The 15087-nt window shown below is 40.0% G+C and overlaps 1 protein-coding gene across 1 annotated transcript in view; it reads left to right on the top strand.

The window, feature by feature from the left end:
• Positions 1-15087, top strand: part of LOC125236742 (rabankyrin-5) — a 65728-nt gene that overhangs the window by 41738 nt on the left and 8903 nt on the right. The window contains 7 exon segments of the mRNA XM_048143662.1: positions 8627-8853; positions 9200-9343; positions 9591-9960; positions 12061-12245; positions 13178-13365; positions 13890-13979; positions 13982-14042. Coding sequence (XP_047999619.1) covers positions 8627-8853; positions 9200-9343; positions 9591-9960; positions 12061-12245; positions 13178-13365; positions 13890-13979; positions 13982-14042 — 1265 coding nt within the window.

The following is a 15087-nucleotide window of genomic DNA, read 5'->3' as shown; positions in this document are numbered from 1 at the left end:
GTGTAACAATTAAAATATTGGACACGAATTTAGCGCACTTATAATAGTTATAATAAGGTATTTAATTTTAGCCTTTACGTGTTTCTTCAAATAATTGCAGCCTCGTCCCGGTTAAATATTTTAATTTAATTTATTATAACATGATCAAGAAATTAAAAGTTTTCATAATTTTATATCATATTAACAAATTAAGAATACGAAAATTATGTTTCTAAAATAACCAGAGGTCCCAGTTTATTAATCGTATGACATGTAAGCATTAAGAGTTCCAGAAACCCAAAACCCAAAAACGGGGTCACAAATAAAATAATTTGTGGCCTAGATATACTAACATTTGAAGCACAGCTTAATTATTATCTTTGTTGCGTGTTTACTAATGTTATTAGCCCAGTTACCTACGTCATGTCATGCAATAGAATCGCGAAATGAGAAGGCCTCGTCAATCTGCGAAACAGATAAGTTGTTACTTCCTTTTGGATTTGACCTTTAGAGCTGTAATCTTATGTTAGATTAGTCGCACGTATCTTTAGTTTAAACCTGACCCCGAGAAACAATCCAACGGAGGTCAGACGTATTACCCGTTGTCGTGAAGTGATGCCTAATCGTCTTGAATTAAGTGTAACCCTCAGAACTTTACAGAAGAATTATGCTCACAAAAACCGTGTGTAACTTTTTTAACATACTTTGAACTCGATAATGACTTTACGCCTCCCAAATAAGCATTTAGCTTTTTGGGTCAATGCAAATCTATCAAGTCTTTATTATTCAAGTTTTCCACCTTTCATTAATTGTACGCTTAATCCTCCGCAACCGGAATCACGCCTCGTCTAGTGCCTGACCATACGTTGGAGAGGGCGTCTTTGAGCGAAGGAGTACGCCAACTACCGTGAGGAAATCGGTCCTCCGCGATGGAGAGAGGTCCCCGTGGGCAAACGATATATGTATATATAAACGATAATGGCCCGCGAGGCAAAAAAACTGTGGAGCCCCTCTCCTGTCCTAACCGATTCGGCAATTGAAATAGAATGTGACACCTGTGACCCAGACAAGCAAGGGGTAAACATGAAGTTGGCGCCCAACATTCCAACAAACGTTTTCATCCGGTCGTCATTCATTGATTTGCTGTAACAATCAACCAATTGCTCCCGCGGTGGGCGATTTATAAATAACTAAATAACTAGAGTGCAGCACACGCTGGCTTCCTCCTTGTCACATGAACCCTTTAGTGATGTGATGATAAAATATTTATTAGTATGACAGCATGCGTGAAACAGATTACATGGAAACCTGAAAGATTTACGGCTGTCCTTTATTGGAATAAATCTCCGAAACTAGCGACTTATTTAAAAGGCCAGCAAGACGACTTAATAAAGAGACATTCGTACCTACTTATAACGCACCTACTGGCGCTTGAAAATGTCATTGCTTTTGTAAGTATGAAGGAGACTTAGTTATATCATATCCACGTTCGTTAGTATGTACTCATAACAAATGATGGGCGCCGATACCTTAATACTCGTATGTAAGCTGACATATTTACCTATCGATGAACAACGAAAAATAATATAAAACAAAACAATTCGTTTTTCCTTATCGACTTCAAAAGCCGGTTACTCACCCCTAGAGGTAAACTGAGTCACAATATCTTTAATTATACGAATGAATACGATGATCCACGAGTACAATGATCCCATGTGGCTAGTCCATAACATGTGGGAGTACAATGTGTAAGGCATATCATTGGTGCTGCCACGCATGTCAATTGGTGCCTCTACCCTACTATTCCGACTTACGACACACACTGGCATTTAAAAAAGCTAAGCACAAAGTCCTTTACAAACCTATGTATTTGTAACTGTATCACTTGCACTGCTAAGTCTAGTTTATTACTGCAGAGCTAGTGTATTTGATGCTTTAGTTTCAACATGACATGCCGTGCCTAGCAAATTAGAGCAGGTTCTTTCTAATTGTATAGGAACTTATTAAGTTATAACCTGCGAAGCCATATTAGGGAATAGTGAGTGAGCAGGAAGTTTTTAAAGACTGGTTGGGTCAATAAACTGGCTTAGATAAGAGTAAAAGTTGAGTATAACTTGACGTTTTCATAAAATGTGGACGTTATTATAGCCGTTAAATATTAAAAGGAAATTCAAGTATGTACATATGCCTTGTATCAATTAAATTGATACAAGGCATTGAAGGCAAATTGAAGTAAAACTTCTTGCCTATGAGATTTTCAGCATTGTTATTTAAGTAGGTATTATTTGATAGTTATTAACACTCAATGGGCAATGACATCACATCACATAATATCAGTTGTCCGTCTATGTTTTGTAACTATTTTAATTATGTGAACGATGTTTTGTAAACAACCACTCACACTGTCAAATCCAATGCCTTGTAAATACAATAGCATCTATGTCATCATACAGCTAATAAAGTAAATAAAAGCATGTAACTATGTCATCGATTCAAGAATCAATTAAATCTTTCAAAACTTTTAAAAGGTACTAATGAGATACCAAACAAACATGTAACAATGAGGGTTGAGGAAAATGAGGGCCTGAATAAAAAAAAACAACTGATGCTAAATTAGCACGTGTTGCATAACCGAGAAAGTGAACTATTGTAATTCATCAAGTTACACTGACACCGCCACATGCGACGCGCATTTTAACTAACCAGCTGGACATTAAAACAATTAATTTATACACTAGAACAAGGGTCTCTAAACATTTTTGCCTCAGGGCCATATTTCTTCTCAAAAAATGTCGCGCGGGCCACCATCCCATTGTGCGATTACCACTGGAAGAGCGTTTGTGCATTTGGATACGTACCTACCCACTACCCAGGAGTCCCAGGACCGATTTACTTACAGCCGAACTCAAGTCAGCCACGACATTGGTCTAAGCGCGACAGCGGTGAGCGGCAGCCATACGTGCGAATGAAAAGTCCCATCGCTGTGTCTCGCTCCAATGTATGGCCGCCGCTCACCGCTGTCGCGCTTAGACCAATGTTGTGGTTGAGCCGTTACAGCGCCGGAGTTTGGACGACCTGGGGCCCGTTTCTCGAAAGGTACAAGCCTTGTATTACAAGTGCGCGAACTGTCAAATCGTATAGGTTTCCATGGAAACACACTTGTAATACAAGACTTGTACCTTTCGAGAAACGGGCCCCTGGGGCCCATTTCTCGAAAGGTACAAGTCTTGTATTACAAGTGTGTTTCCATGGAAACTCATACGATTTGACAGTTCGCGCACTTGTAATACAAGGCTTGTACTCTTGTACTTGTATCTCAGCACATAACATGCTCAAATTCAAAGCAGCAGTAGGAAAAATCGAATGGAAAGATCTTCTAATTTACAATGATAGTATGTGGAAATCTAACAATAAAACAAAAACAATGTGGCAAATTATCAAACATATTACGGGAAAAAACACTAACAGGCACTATGAAAATATAGAGCTAAACTACGAAGATTCCAAGACTAAATGCCCCCAAACAATAGCCAACATTTTCAATGAATACTTCACATCAATAGGCCAACCCGTGCAAAGTAGTAGTAACGATACAGGATCTCCACTCCCGCCACTTGGCCGCCCAAGTCCTAAACCAGCCGTTAACACCATGTACCTGCAACCAGTCACCGAAGCAGAAGTACACAGAACCATTCAAAACCTCCCTAATAAGGTCACTTGCGGATTCGATGAAATTCCACCAATTCTAATAAAAACCTGTAGTGATGAACTAACATTACCTATAACTTTACTAATAAACCAGTCCTTTGAAAAATGTGAGTTTCCTGATAAATTAAAAATCGCCGTCGTTAAACCTATATTTAAGAAAAAGGGTAAACGGCATGATACCGCAGACTACCGACCAATAGCCCTCCTTCCGACATTATCCAAAATATACGAAAAACTTATAGCTGACCAAATTTATAAATTCCTTGAAAAATACAATCTCTTCGACGAAAATCAATTCGGCTTTCGTCATAAACGCTCGACCACCTTAGCGGTATTCAACTACATCCAAAGTACCCTAGAATGTTTAAGAAATAAAAACTACGCCATAGGCCTGCTACTGGACATGTCCAAAGCCTATGATAGGGTATCACATTCTATTCTGCTCCACAAATTACATGACATTGGAATACGAGGACACGCACACACCTGGATAAAATCATATCTATCAAATAGACAACAATATGTACAAATTGAATATCACAACGCTGACTCCGGACAAATTCAAAACTATCAATCCAAATCCAAAACTATCAATAACTCAATTCCTCAAGGTAGTGTCCTAGGGTGTGTGCTATTCTTGATATGTATCAATGACCTCCCGAAAATAACTAACCACAAGTGCATTTTATTTGCCGATGACATCTCCTGCCTCTTCAACCATGATAATAACTCTAACAATTACTTACATATAAACAAAACCTTCAATGATATCTCCGAATGGCTGCAGGATCACAACTTAACACTAAATACCAATAAAACTAAGATAATCCAGTTCAGACCACATCAAAAACGACCGACTGACTTGACATCTCTTGTACAGAACTTAAATATAGAAGAAGTAACCGAAATAGGACTACTAGGACTAACACTAGACACACACCTCAACTGTAAAAAACACGTAGCCAAAATAACATCTAAATTATCCTCTTTCCTTTTCGCCTTGTATACTCTAAAATCAAACACAAACTTACCATGCGCCTTATCCGCTTATCACTCGTATGCCGAGGCTTGGCTTCGCTATGGCCTACTATTATGGGGTAATAGTACAGATTCAAACGACCTCTTCATTCTCCAAAAAAAATGTATCAGAACACTAGCACAGAGAGATACTTGCAAACCTCACTTTATCAACCTACGCATTCTGACATTACCATCTTTATACATACTAGAAATGGCCACCTTTGTCCGAAAAAATATGAATAAATTTGAATTCAGTAAGAGTACTCGAAGAAAAGATAAAATAGTCCCTCCAGAACCAATACTAGACATCTACAAAAAAGGCCCGTTTTACCAAGCGATACAAATCTACAACCAACTACCTACAAATTTCAGAAAAATAGATAACATAAACACATTTGTAACTAAACTAAAGACTCACCTAATCCAAAAGAGCTATTATTAGATACAAGAATTTATGGAAGACAGAAAAACATAATCTTACCTTTCCCGTACAATGAGTATTCCTAGTTTACAGTAGGTACCTAGTTAAGCTCTTTATTGTAAACCCTAGTTATAAGGACTTTGCTACACCCCACCGGGGTCCATGTGATTCTTTTCATATATATTGTAACACCAATTGTACATACCATGGTTCGCAATAAATATTTACTTTACTTTACGTTTCGAGAAACGGGCCCCTGCTCTAGAAGTACAAATAAAGACACGCCATTAACATTGTCAACTGATTTTCAACTTATTGTCGTAAGGCATTAGAAGCTGTGAAGTGCCCTTGTATAGTATATGTTTGTCAAAGCCATTCTCGTTCATGACCGAGTTATATAATAGTTAATGCTAGCGTAAGTGCGGTTATCCATTCGCGTGCTTATAAGATTTCTATTAAAGTCATTACCATTTGTGGCGTCCTATGTCTAAAGGGCCCATATGATTTTAATAGAAATAGGACGAATTTCTCATGGTACTTCTGATGAATCCGTATTTATTGCGTTCAAAGCATAAAAACCCTTTTGTGATGGAAAAGCACATTTTCACTGCGTTTATGAGCCAATAGTTGGCTATACACGCTGCCAGATATTAATTGAGATTTTTAAATATAAGCCATTCACCTTACTTATTAATATCACGACCGTCATTCAATTAAGTAGCTGAACAACGAACTGTTAACATCGGTTATCTAATATCCGGTAGGCGTTGATTGTAACTAGCCCTAGCTTCAGTAATTTAAGTACTAACGTATCAGTTTTTCTAGCGTGTCTGCCAGTGACTACTGTACAGTACTCGTTACAAATACTGGTATATTTAGTGCTACCCCGGATATTTATTTATTTAAACTTTATTGCACAATTGGAAAAAATGTACAAATGGCAGACTTAATGCCTTAAGGCATTCTCTACCAGTCAACCATAGGGCCAAACAGAAATTCGCGAATGTGGGTGCAGTGAGAAAAATAAATTTAGAAAGCATGACAACTATTGACAAGTATAGCAATATTATTTAAGAACGACGTATTATTAAGCAATAATATAATTTATTGAAATTGATTTCCATAGAGTACCTAGTCTGTTCATATTCTTTGATGAATACTTTTGCATGTTAAATTGTATGTTGTTATTTAATGCATGTTAATTATAAGATGTAATGTTTTGAAAAGAAGTTGCCCGCCGAGTTTCTTGCCGGTCCCATAGTGGATACCCCCCTCCCAACGGAGGGGGGACTGAAATCTTCTCGAGGCTGAGGCGTAGGGTTAGAGCCGGCGTAGCTTTATTTGACGTTCATATGCGCATTGTAATATGCCTACTTGAAAAATAAATATTTCATTTTCATTTCATTTTCATTTTCATTTTCATTTTCATTTACAATCAATATAATACATAAATAATACGTTCATATCATTACACATATACTTATACACAAATATAAATACAAATATTTTATAATGTTTTTTTGAATATTGAAACTAAACTTTAAAAATATTGTAAAATTCGTATTCGGATAATGAAACTTTATAGTATTATAAATGTATATATATGCCTACCAAAATATACCTAATTAGTAGAATTATCTACACTACCTGGGTACTTTCTGACATTTTCATTTTAGTAGGCATTTTCTGAACCGATCCTGTTGTATCTCATATTCCCTCACCTGACCGATGAACATGATTTATTTAGCTGAATAATATTTATTTATTTATTAAGTAGAGTCGCCAAGTTAAAGGTCTTTAAAAACGATTATGAGTAAAAGTTATGAAAATCCGAAATATATATTGGCATTGGCGATGACATTAACCTTACCTATATTAATATGTAAGTACAGTAAGCTGCACTGCAAATGACATGGTCAAGTGTTCAAGTATGTTTCGGATAATTCGGGATTATAGTCATAAATTCATCTCAGTCGCGCATTGTAAAAGATGTCCATAATAGAATGCATTTCGAAACGCATCCCATCCTCCCACGTACTGCAAGTCTGCAGAGCTGACGGCATAAAAGGACGTGCGGCGAAAAGCAATGGTGACATAATAACTGTACTGTTTCCGACGGTTTATTTATATGCCTTCAGCGTTCGCGGCTTATTTCAACTATAAACGTGTTTCGGACCGTGATTACTTTGTGTAAGATATAGTCTCTCAAGATGTTACAAGAAAAACCGGCCAAGAGCATGTCGGGCCACGCTCAGTGTAGGGTTCCGTAGTTTTACGTATTTTTCTCAAAAACTACTGAACCTATCAAGTTCAAAATAATTTTCCTAGAAAGTCTTTATAAAGTTCTACTTTTGTGATTTTTTTCATATTTTTTAAACATATGGTTCAAAAGTTAGAGGGGGGGGGGGGGGACACTTTTTTTTTCCTTTAGGAGCGATTATTTCCGAAAATATTAATATTATCAAAAAACGATTTTAGTAAACCCTTATTTATTTTTAAATACCTATCCAAAAATATATCACACGTTGGGGTTAGAATGAAAAAAAAATCAGACCCCACTTTACATTTAGGGGGGGTACCCTAACAAAACATTCTTTTCCACTTTTTATTTTACCACTTTGTCAGCGTGATTGATATACATATTGGTACCAAATTTCAGCTTTCTAGTGCTAACGGTCACTGAGATTATCCGCGGACGGACGGACGGACGGACGGACGGACGGACAGACAGACATGGCGAAACTATAAGGGTTCCTAGTTGACTACGGAACCCTAAAAAAGCGGCAAATTTAAAAACGTTGGTGCGAATGATTATCGCGCCCTTTTCTAGTGGCAAACTTATTGACCTGCTGTCAGAACAAGGGATTGCTTATGTTAGTTATATTGCTTTTATTTCGTATACATATTTACTGAGATCGAAGAAAATGACTTGACTGACCATATTGCCATATAAGCAGTAACGTTAATAAGTATTCTTCTTCTCGATAAGTACATGAATTATTATTCATATGAGCAACATAGTATCGGTATAAAGGTTGGCATTTTGCAAAGATGTTATCAAAACTGGTTAGTACATACTCGATGATGTTAAGGCAAATAATGGGCTCCATAATTTGCTTAACATCAGCACGAGTAGGTAATTATTATTGATTTTGATGTACATACTTATGAAGGCTTGTGCGTAAAATGATACTTGCACTCGTGTCGTATATTATGTCATGCGCCATTCTCCTTTATTATTTCAGCAAGTTTCCATTTACTGAACGACCGAACGATGTAACACTAAGAGCAGTTTGTAATACTCGTATGTAGGGAGAACTCTGCTTGAAATAAACCTACACTATACAGATTATGCATATTATTACTAAGCACAACTAATATCTACTTGGTGTAGCGTAACGTGACTAGTACAAACATGTAAGACATATTCACCGAATGTCCCCCATTTGGACTCAATTAGCGTCCTAATTACAATTAAAATGTACGTACTTGTTACAGCTAACAGACATCGTGAACGCCATGTCTTCTCGCGGGGAGCTCCCCTTGGAGCTCGCTCTCCGCGGCCACAGTACCTCGATCGCTACCACTCTTCTACAGCACTGCGCTGATGCTAATGCCAGGGGCGCTCGTGGCAGGACCTTGCTGCATCGGTCTATCGACTCCAGGGACTCCTTCTCCGCTAAATTCTTGGTGGACAACGGGGCTGACTGTAACCTCACTACCAAGTAAGTGCGTTCATATGTTGCCACAGTATCTCCATCGCTACTACTCTTCTCCAGAACTGCGCTGATGCTAATGCGAGAGGCGCACGTGGAAGGACCTTACTGCATCTGTCTATATACTCCAGAGACTTGTCTTCCGCTAAGTTCTTGGTTGACAAGAGGGCTGACTGCCAAACCTAACTACCAAATAAGTGGATTTGGGCACTAAAAATTGGTATAGCATTCCCATCGCTATAAATTGACGCCCTAACGTTATGACATCAGAAGCCGTCAAATTAAGAAATAGATTTTCGTATACTTTGGTTTGACTAATAAATTTACATCCTATAAGTATCTTTTTCAATTTCAGAGAGGAAGGCGACACAGCATTGCACCTCATAGCTGGATTGACTGCTAGCTCGTGCGATGAGGAAATTATGGACCAGATGGCTGAAATCGCGGAAGCCATGATTGAAAAAGGCGCTGATATTAATCGACAAAATCGGAAAGGATTGTAAGTATCTAAACCCAACTATATTTGAAGGGCTTCAAAGCCAGTTATCTAAGATTAAAAACCACAAAGTTTGCATACCTCTACTGAGTTCCTCTTGAATCTCTGTCCCTTTGCGACCGATAATGCTTTGGAAGTTTTGTCGCAAGTAATTTCAGAAGACATCGTTAATAATTTATTATCGTTATAGATAATAAGATTAATAAGTTCTGAATGTTCTGATAAATAATTTTCACCTTTCCTGTCTTAGCACACCACTACATCAAGCAGTTATAGCAAGAAATCAAAGGATATTCGATCTCCTTCTCAAACAGCCAGCTTTAGACACAAACCTCCGAACGCTAACAGACGAGCATCCACCCCTATACTACGCTCTAGTCGACGACAGGCGGGCTTCGATCTCTTCCAGCGAAACTCTAGTCATGAACGGGTCTAACCCGTTCGATACGCCAGTGACCAATACTGCCGCCTTTACTGAAGACCCGGTGGAGGGAAGAACTGAGAGTATAGTCGAGAGAGGGTTTGCTGCTAAACTGTTGACGAGAGGATGCCAAATGAATCCAGTTTACTCCGGCTCTGGGGATAGCTTGCTGCATATTCTGGCGCAGGGATGGTTTGAGGTACGTAATCCGTTTTATAATCTTAGAACTGTAAGGTTAGGCAGCCGCCTAGACTAGATTTTTCGATAAATGGAAGACAAAAAAGCCTTTTTGTCTTCTATCTATCGAAAAATCTAGCCACGAATGGATGTCGCGATATGACAGTGAGTGATCAGGGGATAGCTTATTACATATGCAAGCGCAGAGGTGATTTGAAGTGATAACGTAGTTTTTTTTTTGCAACTGGTCCTTGACATGAACATTTCGTCTAAGTCAAATGTCTGTAATCTACGAACTCGTTTGGGTACAGGGGTCAAAATAATATACAATACTTAAAAGCGTATTACCAATTGCAAATTAGAATGATGAGGCAAATTTGTCATGTCATTTTCAGCAAGTTTTACATTAATGTATTCTTATTCGTTTCGAATTCGATCTCACTGCCATAAAAAGGTGACTTTTAAAACTCCTGTTTTATTCAATAGTTTATTTTAGCGCACACCTGTTGTTTTTTATGCAAAAACAGAAAGACATATAACAACCTGATATACCAATACTGAATATGATCTGTAACGTGTAAAGTTTATATTAAACGCGATAAATGTTAATCTTCTTCTTCCTCCTACCCTTATCCCACGTTATGTGGGGTCGGTACAACATGTCTTCCTCTTCCATTCTTCTCTATCTTTCGTCATCTCAACACTCACATCTTTCTTTCTCATGTCCTCTTTCACACAATCCATCCATCGTTGTTTGGGTTTACCCCTCCCTCTCCATCCATCAACATTCATCTCCAACATTCTTTGCCTATATGACACTCATCCCTCCTCATTACATGACCGTACCACGCCAACCTGCCACTCCTCATCTTTTCCGTTATAGGCGCAACTTTCAAACTTCCCCTAATATACTCATTCCTGATCCGATCCATTCTGGTCACTCTACACATCCATCTCAACATTCTCATTTCCGCTACGTGCACTCTCCTTTCATCCTCCACCTTTGTCACCCAGCATTCAGATCCATACAATACAACAGGCCTCACAATCGTCTTATAGATTTTCCCCTTAAGTTTAAGGGGCATCCGTCGATCGCATGTTGTCCCTGAGACCTGTCGCCATTTCATCCATCCCGCATTTATTCTATTTTTCACGTCACGGTCGATGCTTCCGTCATTTTGGAATAATGACCCAAGGTACCGGAAGTCGGAGCAGACTGGTAGGTATACACCATCTAAGGCAATAGGGGAAAAACTGGATAGACCACCGAAATCGCAGAACATCTGTTCAGTTTTGGTTCTGCTGATTTTCAGTCCCACACTTTCCAGTCTTTCTTGCCATTTTCCCAGTCTGCTCTGGACCTCAAGTGCATTTTCCCCAACAAGAACAATGTCATCGGCAAACAGCATACACCAGGGTGCTTCCTCCTGTATGTCCGATGTCAGAGCATCCATAACCAGGAGGAACAAATACGGACTTAAAGCCGACCCCTGGTGTAGACCTACCGCCACATTGAACTTGTCGGTGACTCCAGCTTCAGACCTGACGTGAGTACTAGCTCTATCATACATCGCCTGAACAAGCCGCACATACTTCTCTGGCACTCCCTTCTCTCTCATACACCACCACAGAACCTTACGCGGAACTCTATCGTATGCCTTTTCCAGATCCACGAACACCATGTGCAAGTTCTTTTTGGCTTTTCTGTATTTCTCGCATAGTTGGCGAAGTGAAAATATGGCGTCCGTGGTTCCCCGGCCCGGCATAAACCCAAATTGGTTCTGTGTTACCTCACTCTCTTCTCTTATTCGTCTCGCTACCATTATTTCCCATATCTTCATACTATGTGACATGAGCTTTATTCCCCGGTAGTTGTTGCAATCCTGTACATCACCCTTATTCTTAAACGCGATAAATGTTAATCAGGGTCCATTATTATAAAGGTTTTAGTAGCTGCGTATTAACTTTTTATTTAGAGGAAAATGAAAAATTTAAGCGACCTTTTAAAACGGAATAGGGTTTCATGAAAGAACCGGGGTTTGAAAAGGCTGAAAAGCAGTTATCATTTTTAACAATGTATTAACAGAAATAAACTAGTGTAAATATCCTGACTTTTCTTTAGGACTCTGCTGTATTTCTGACGGCGCATCTAAACGGCGACCTGAACCATACAAACGAGGCGGGCCTCACAGCGCTACACGCAGCCTGCGCTAACGGCCTCGCGCGACTGACGGCCTCACTGCTTGAACACGGCGCGAGGCCCAACCTGCAGACATCGTATGGGGAACAAGAGGATACTGTTTACAGGTCAGACAACTAGCATACAAACACTGAACTACACTAACGAAGTGGGCCCCACAGCATCACACGCAGCCTGTGCCAACGGCCTCGCGCGCCACACGGCCTCACTGCTTGAACACGGCGCGAGGCCCAACCTGCAGACCTCGTATGGGGAATAAGAAGATACTGTTTACAGGTCAGACAACTTGCATACAAACACTGAACAACACTAACGAAGCGAGCCCCACAGCATTACACGCAGCCTGTGCCAACGGCCTCGCGCGCTTCACGGCCTCACTGCTTGAACACGGCCTCACTGCTTGAACACAGCGCGAGGTCCAACCTGCAGACATTGTATGGGGAACAAGAGGATACTGTTTACATGTGCAACTTTTTCAGTGTCATATGGGGAGAAGGAGGTCAAATAAACGATTGAGACGCTGAGGAAACAGGCTTTACTATTTATTACCATAGCACAGCAGCTGTTTCGACGACTTAGGTGACTCTACAACCTTCAAGTTGTGGGAACAAAGTCCTAACCGGGTAAATAAACCTTTTGGTAGGGGCCACATCGCGTGGCCCGGCGCTTTTGACTTTAATTAATCACGTATTTGACATCACAGGGTTCGAGCGTTACACCGAAAAACGGCGATACATTGCGTAGGAGGCGTTTTGTTATTACATTTGAACAAAAGCAACAACAAAAAGTAGTTTGCGGGCGTTTGCACATTCTATCTGATTAGCACGAAAAAATATGCATCTTTCTTTATATTGTACTAGCTTTTGCCCGCGGCTTCGCTCGCGCTAGAAAGAGACAAAAAGTAGCCTATGTCACTCTCCATCCCTTCAACTACCCTCACCTAAAAAATCACGTCAATTCGTCGCTGTGTTTTGCCGTGAAAGACGGACAACCAAACGGACACACACACTTTCCCATTTATAATATGGATTTATTTCAGACAAACTCCTCTCCACCTGGCCGTGCTAAGCAACCACGAAACAGCCGTCCTAGCCATCCTCGAACACAAGAAACTTATTGAGAAAGGCGACATGCCAGCCACTGATAGAAGCAACGTCAGTCTACTGCCTAACCTCAACTTGAAGAATTCCGAGGGAGATACGCCAGTCAGCCTTGCCCTGGCGGAAGGTAATTAAAATCATATCATTTTAGACGAAAGTCGGCCACCTAACGGTGCCTAACACCAACGAGATAGACGTCCTAGCGATCCTAGGACATAAGAAACGCAATGAGAAAGTCTTATGCCAACAACAGATAGAAGCAACAGCAACGTAAGCTTACTGCCTGAACCTTAACACTAAGGAAGATATGATGATGTCCTCCACTTATCTGTCGACGGCGACACCTGGACAATTCGGGTATTTAATAAATTCTGACGTACATGGGCTCGAACGTGACTTGCGAATCCGAAGTTTTGTTTTAAACACTTGCAAAGGGAGATATAATCTCGATCTGTCTGAAGTTTAAAGTCACCCACATTTAGAAGCAAACATCACTCCACCTAACGGTGCTACGCAACCATGAGACCGCCGGCCCAGCCATCCTGTGGCACAAGAGCGGAAATATAAATATGTTATCTTTTACTGCTAAAGTTATTGCCATGATAATAATATATCCATTAAATAAGCAACTGACTATTCATATTTCTATAGGACACAAAAACCTAGTGGCGCCCCTGATCGAGGCCGGAGCGGACCCGAACGTGCGCAATGGCAAAGGCTTTACAGTACTGCACCAGGCAATCGTGAAGAGGACTCCAAAACCGCCATCTACTTGCTGGATCACGGAGCTGATATGGATTCCTTGTAAGTTTTTATAAAACGCTTTAACCCTTTTATACGTAAGAAAGAGACAACGCTCTACGAAGACAAAAACCGATGTGCAATAATTATCGCCTTGTACTGTACCAACGACGTCAACTGATGCGCGCTGCTGCAGCCCGATATCAACATTTGAGCATTTCGACAAAGTCAATAGGGATGACGACTACATAAAAAATGGCATTCTGTTTAGTCCGTCAGTTGATTGGCCAAAAATGCTGAACACGTATTTTTCGCTTTTTCTAATTAATGAAAAATACAAAGATTTAGAGCATCAAAGTTCCGGAGTGGGGGCTTGGGAGTCACTTCTAAGTAAAAATTGTACCTAGGCGTGACGTCACTCGAAACTTCAACGCACTGTACTGTCGTCATTTTTCATTTACGAGAATAATATTGATAATCAAACTGACGGACTAATTAGTTTTTTTAGTCGTCTCGCCTATTATTTGCCTGCCAACTAATAGATTCCCAACCAATCTAGCCAAATGACAGTTGTTGACGTTAGACGCCGATAGATACGCAGTCTGGCTCTGTCGCGCCAATACGAAGAGCGATAGAGATAGATAACGATAATATCGTCAGCGTTGGTCTGTCATTGACTACGTACCCTGATCACATTGTCGTTGCTCTGATCACGAGTATCATTGTACCAATATCAGACTAGCTATCATTCTGAAAATATCGTTTGTCCGCCATAAAAAAAATCGTAAATATTCTATTTAAAAATATTTTAAGCGGGTTACTCACGTATTAAGTCGATATAGCGTTCGACATGTTTCGGCTCAATTTCGAGAGCCTTTCTCAAGAGTAGCGACACCCCGCCTTTACATGTCGAGAGCGCGACGCATACCGCTCCGCGCTCCGCGGTGTATGCGTCGCGCTCTCGACATGTAAAGGCGGGGTGTCGCTACTCTTGAGAAAGGCTCTCGAAATTGAGCCGAAACATGTCGAACGCTATATCGACTTAATACGTGAGTAACCCGCTTAAAATATTTTTAAATATGTATGAGTCTCACGGGAGTTTTATAGT

This window comes from Leguminivora glycinivorella, chromosome 19, assembly GCF_023078275.1.
Source record: "Leguminivora glycinivorella isolate SPB_JAAS2020 chromosome 19, LegGlyc_1.1, whole genome shotgun sequence".
In the NCBI taxonomy this organism is placed as follows: domain Eukaryota; kingdom Metazoa; phylum Arthropoda; class Insecta; order Lepidoptera; family Tortricidae; genus Leguminivora; species Leguminivora glycinivorella.
Note: the sequence above shows the minus strand (reverse complement) of the source record. Positions and strands in the feature narration are given on the sequence as shown.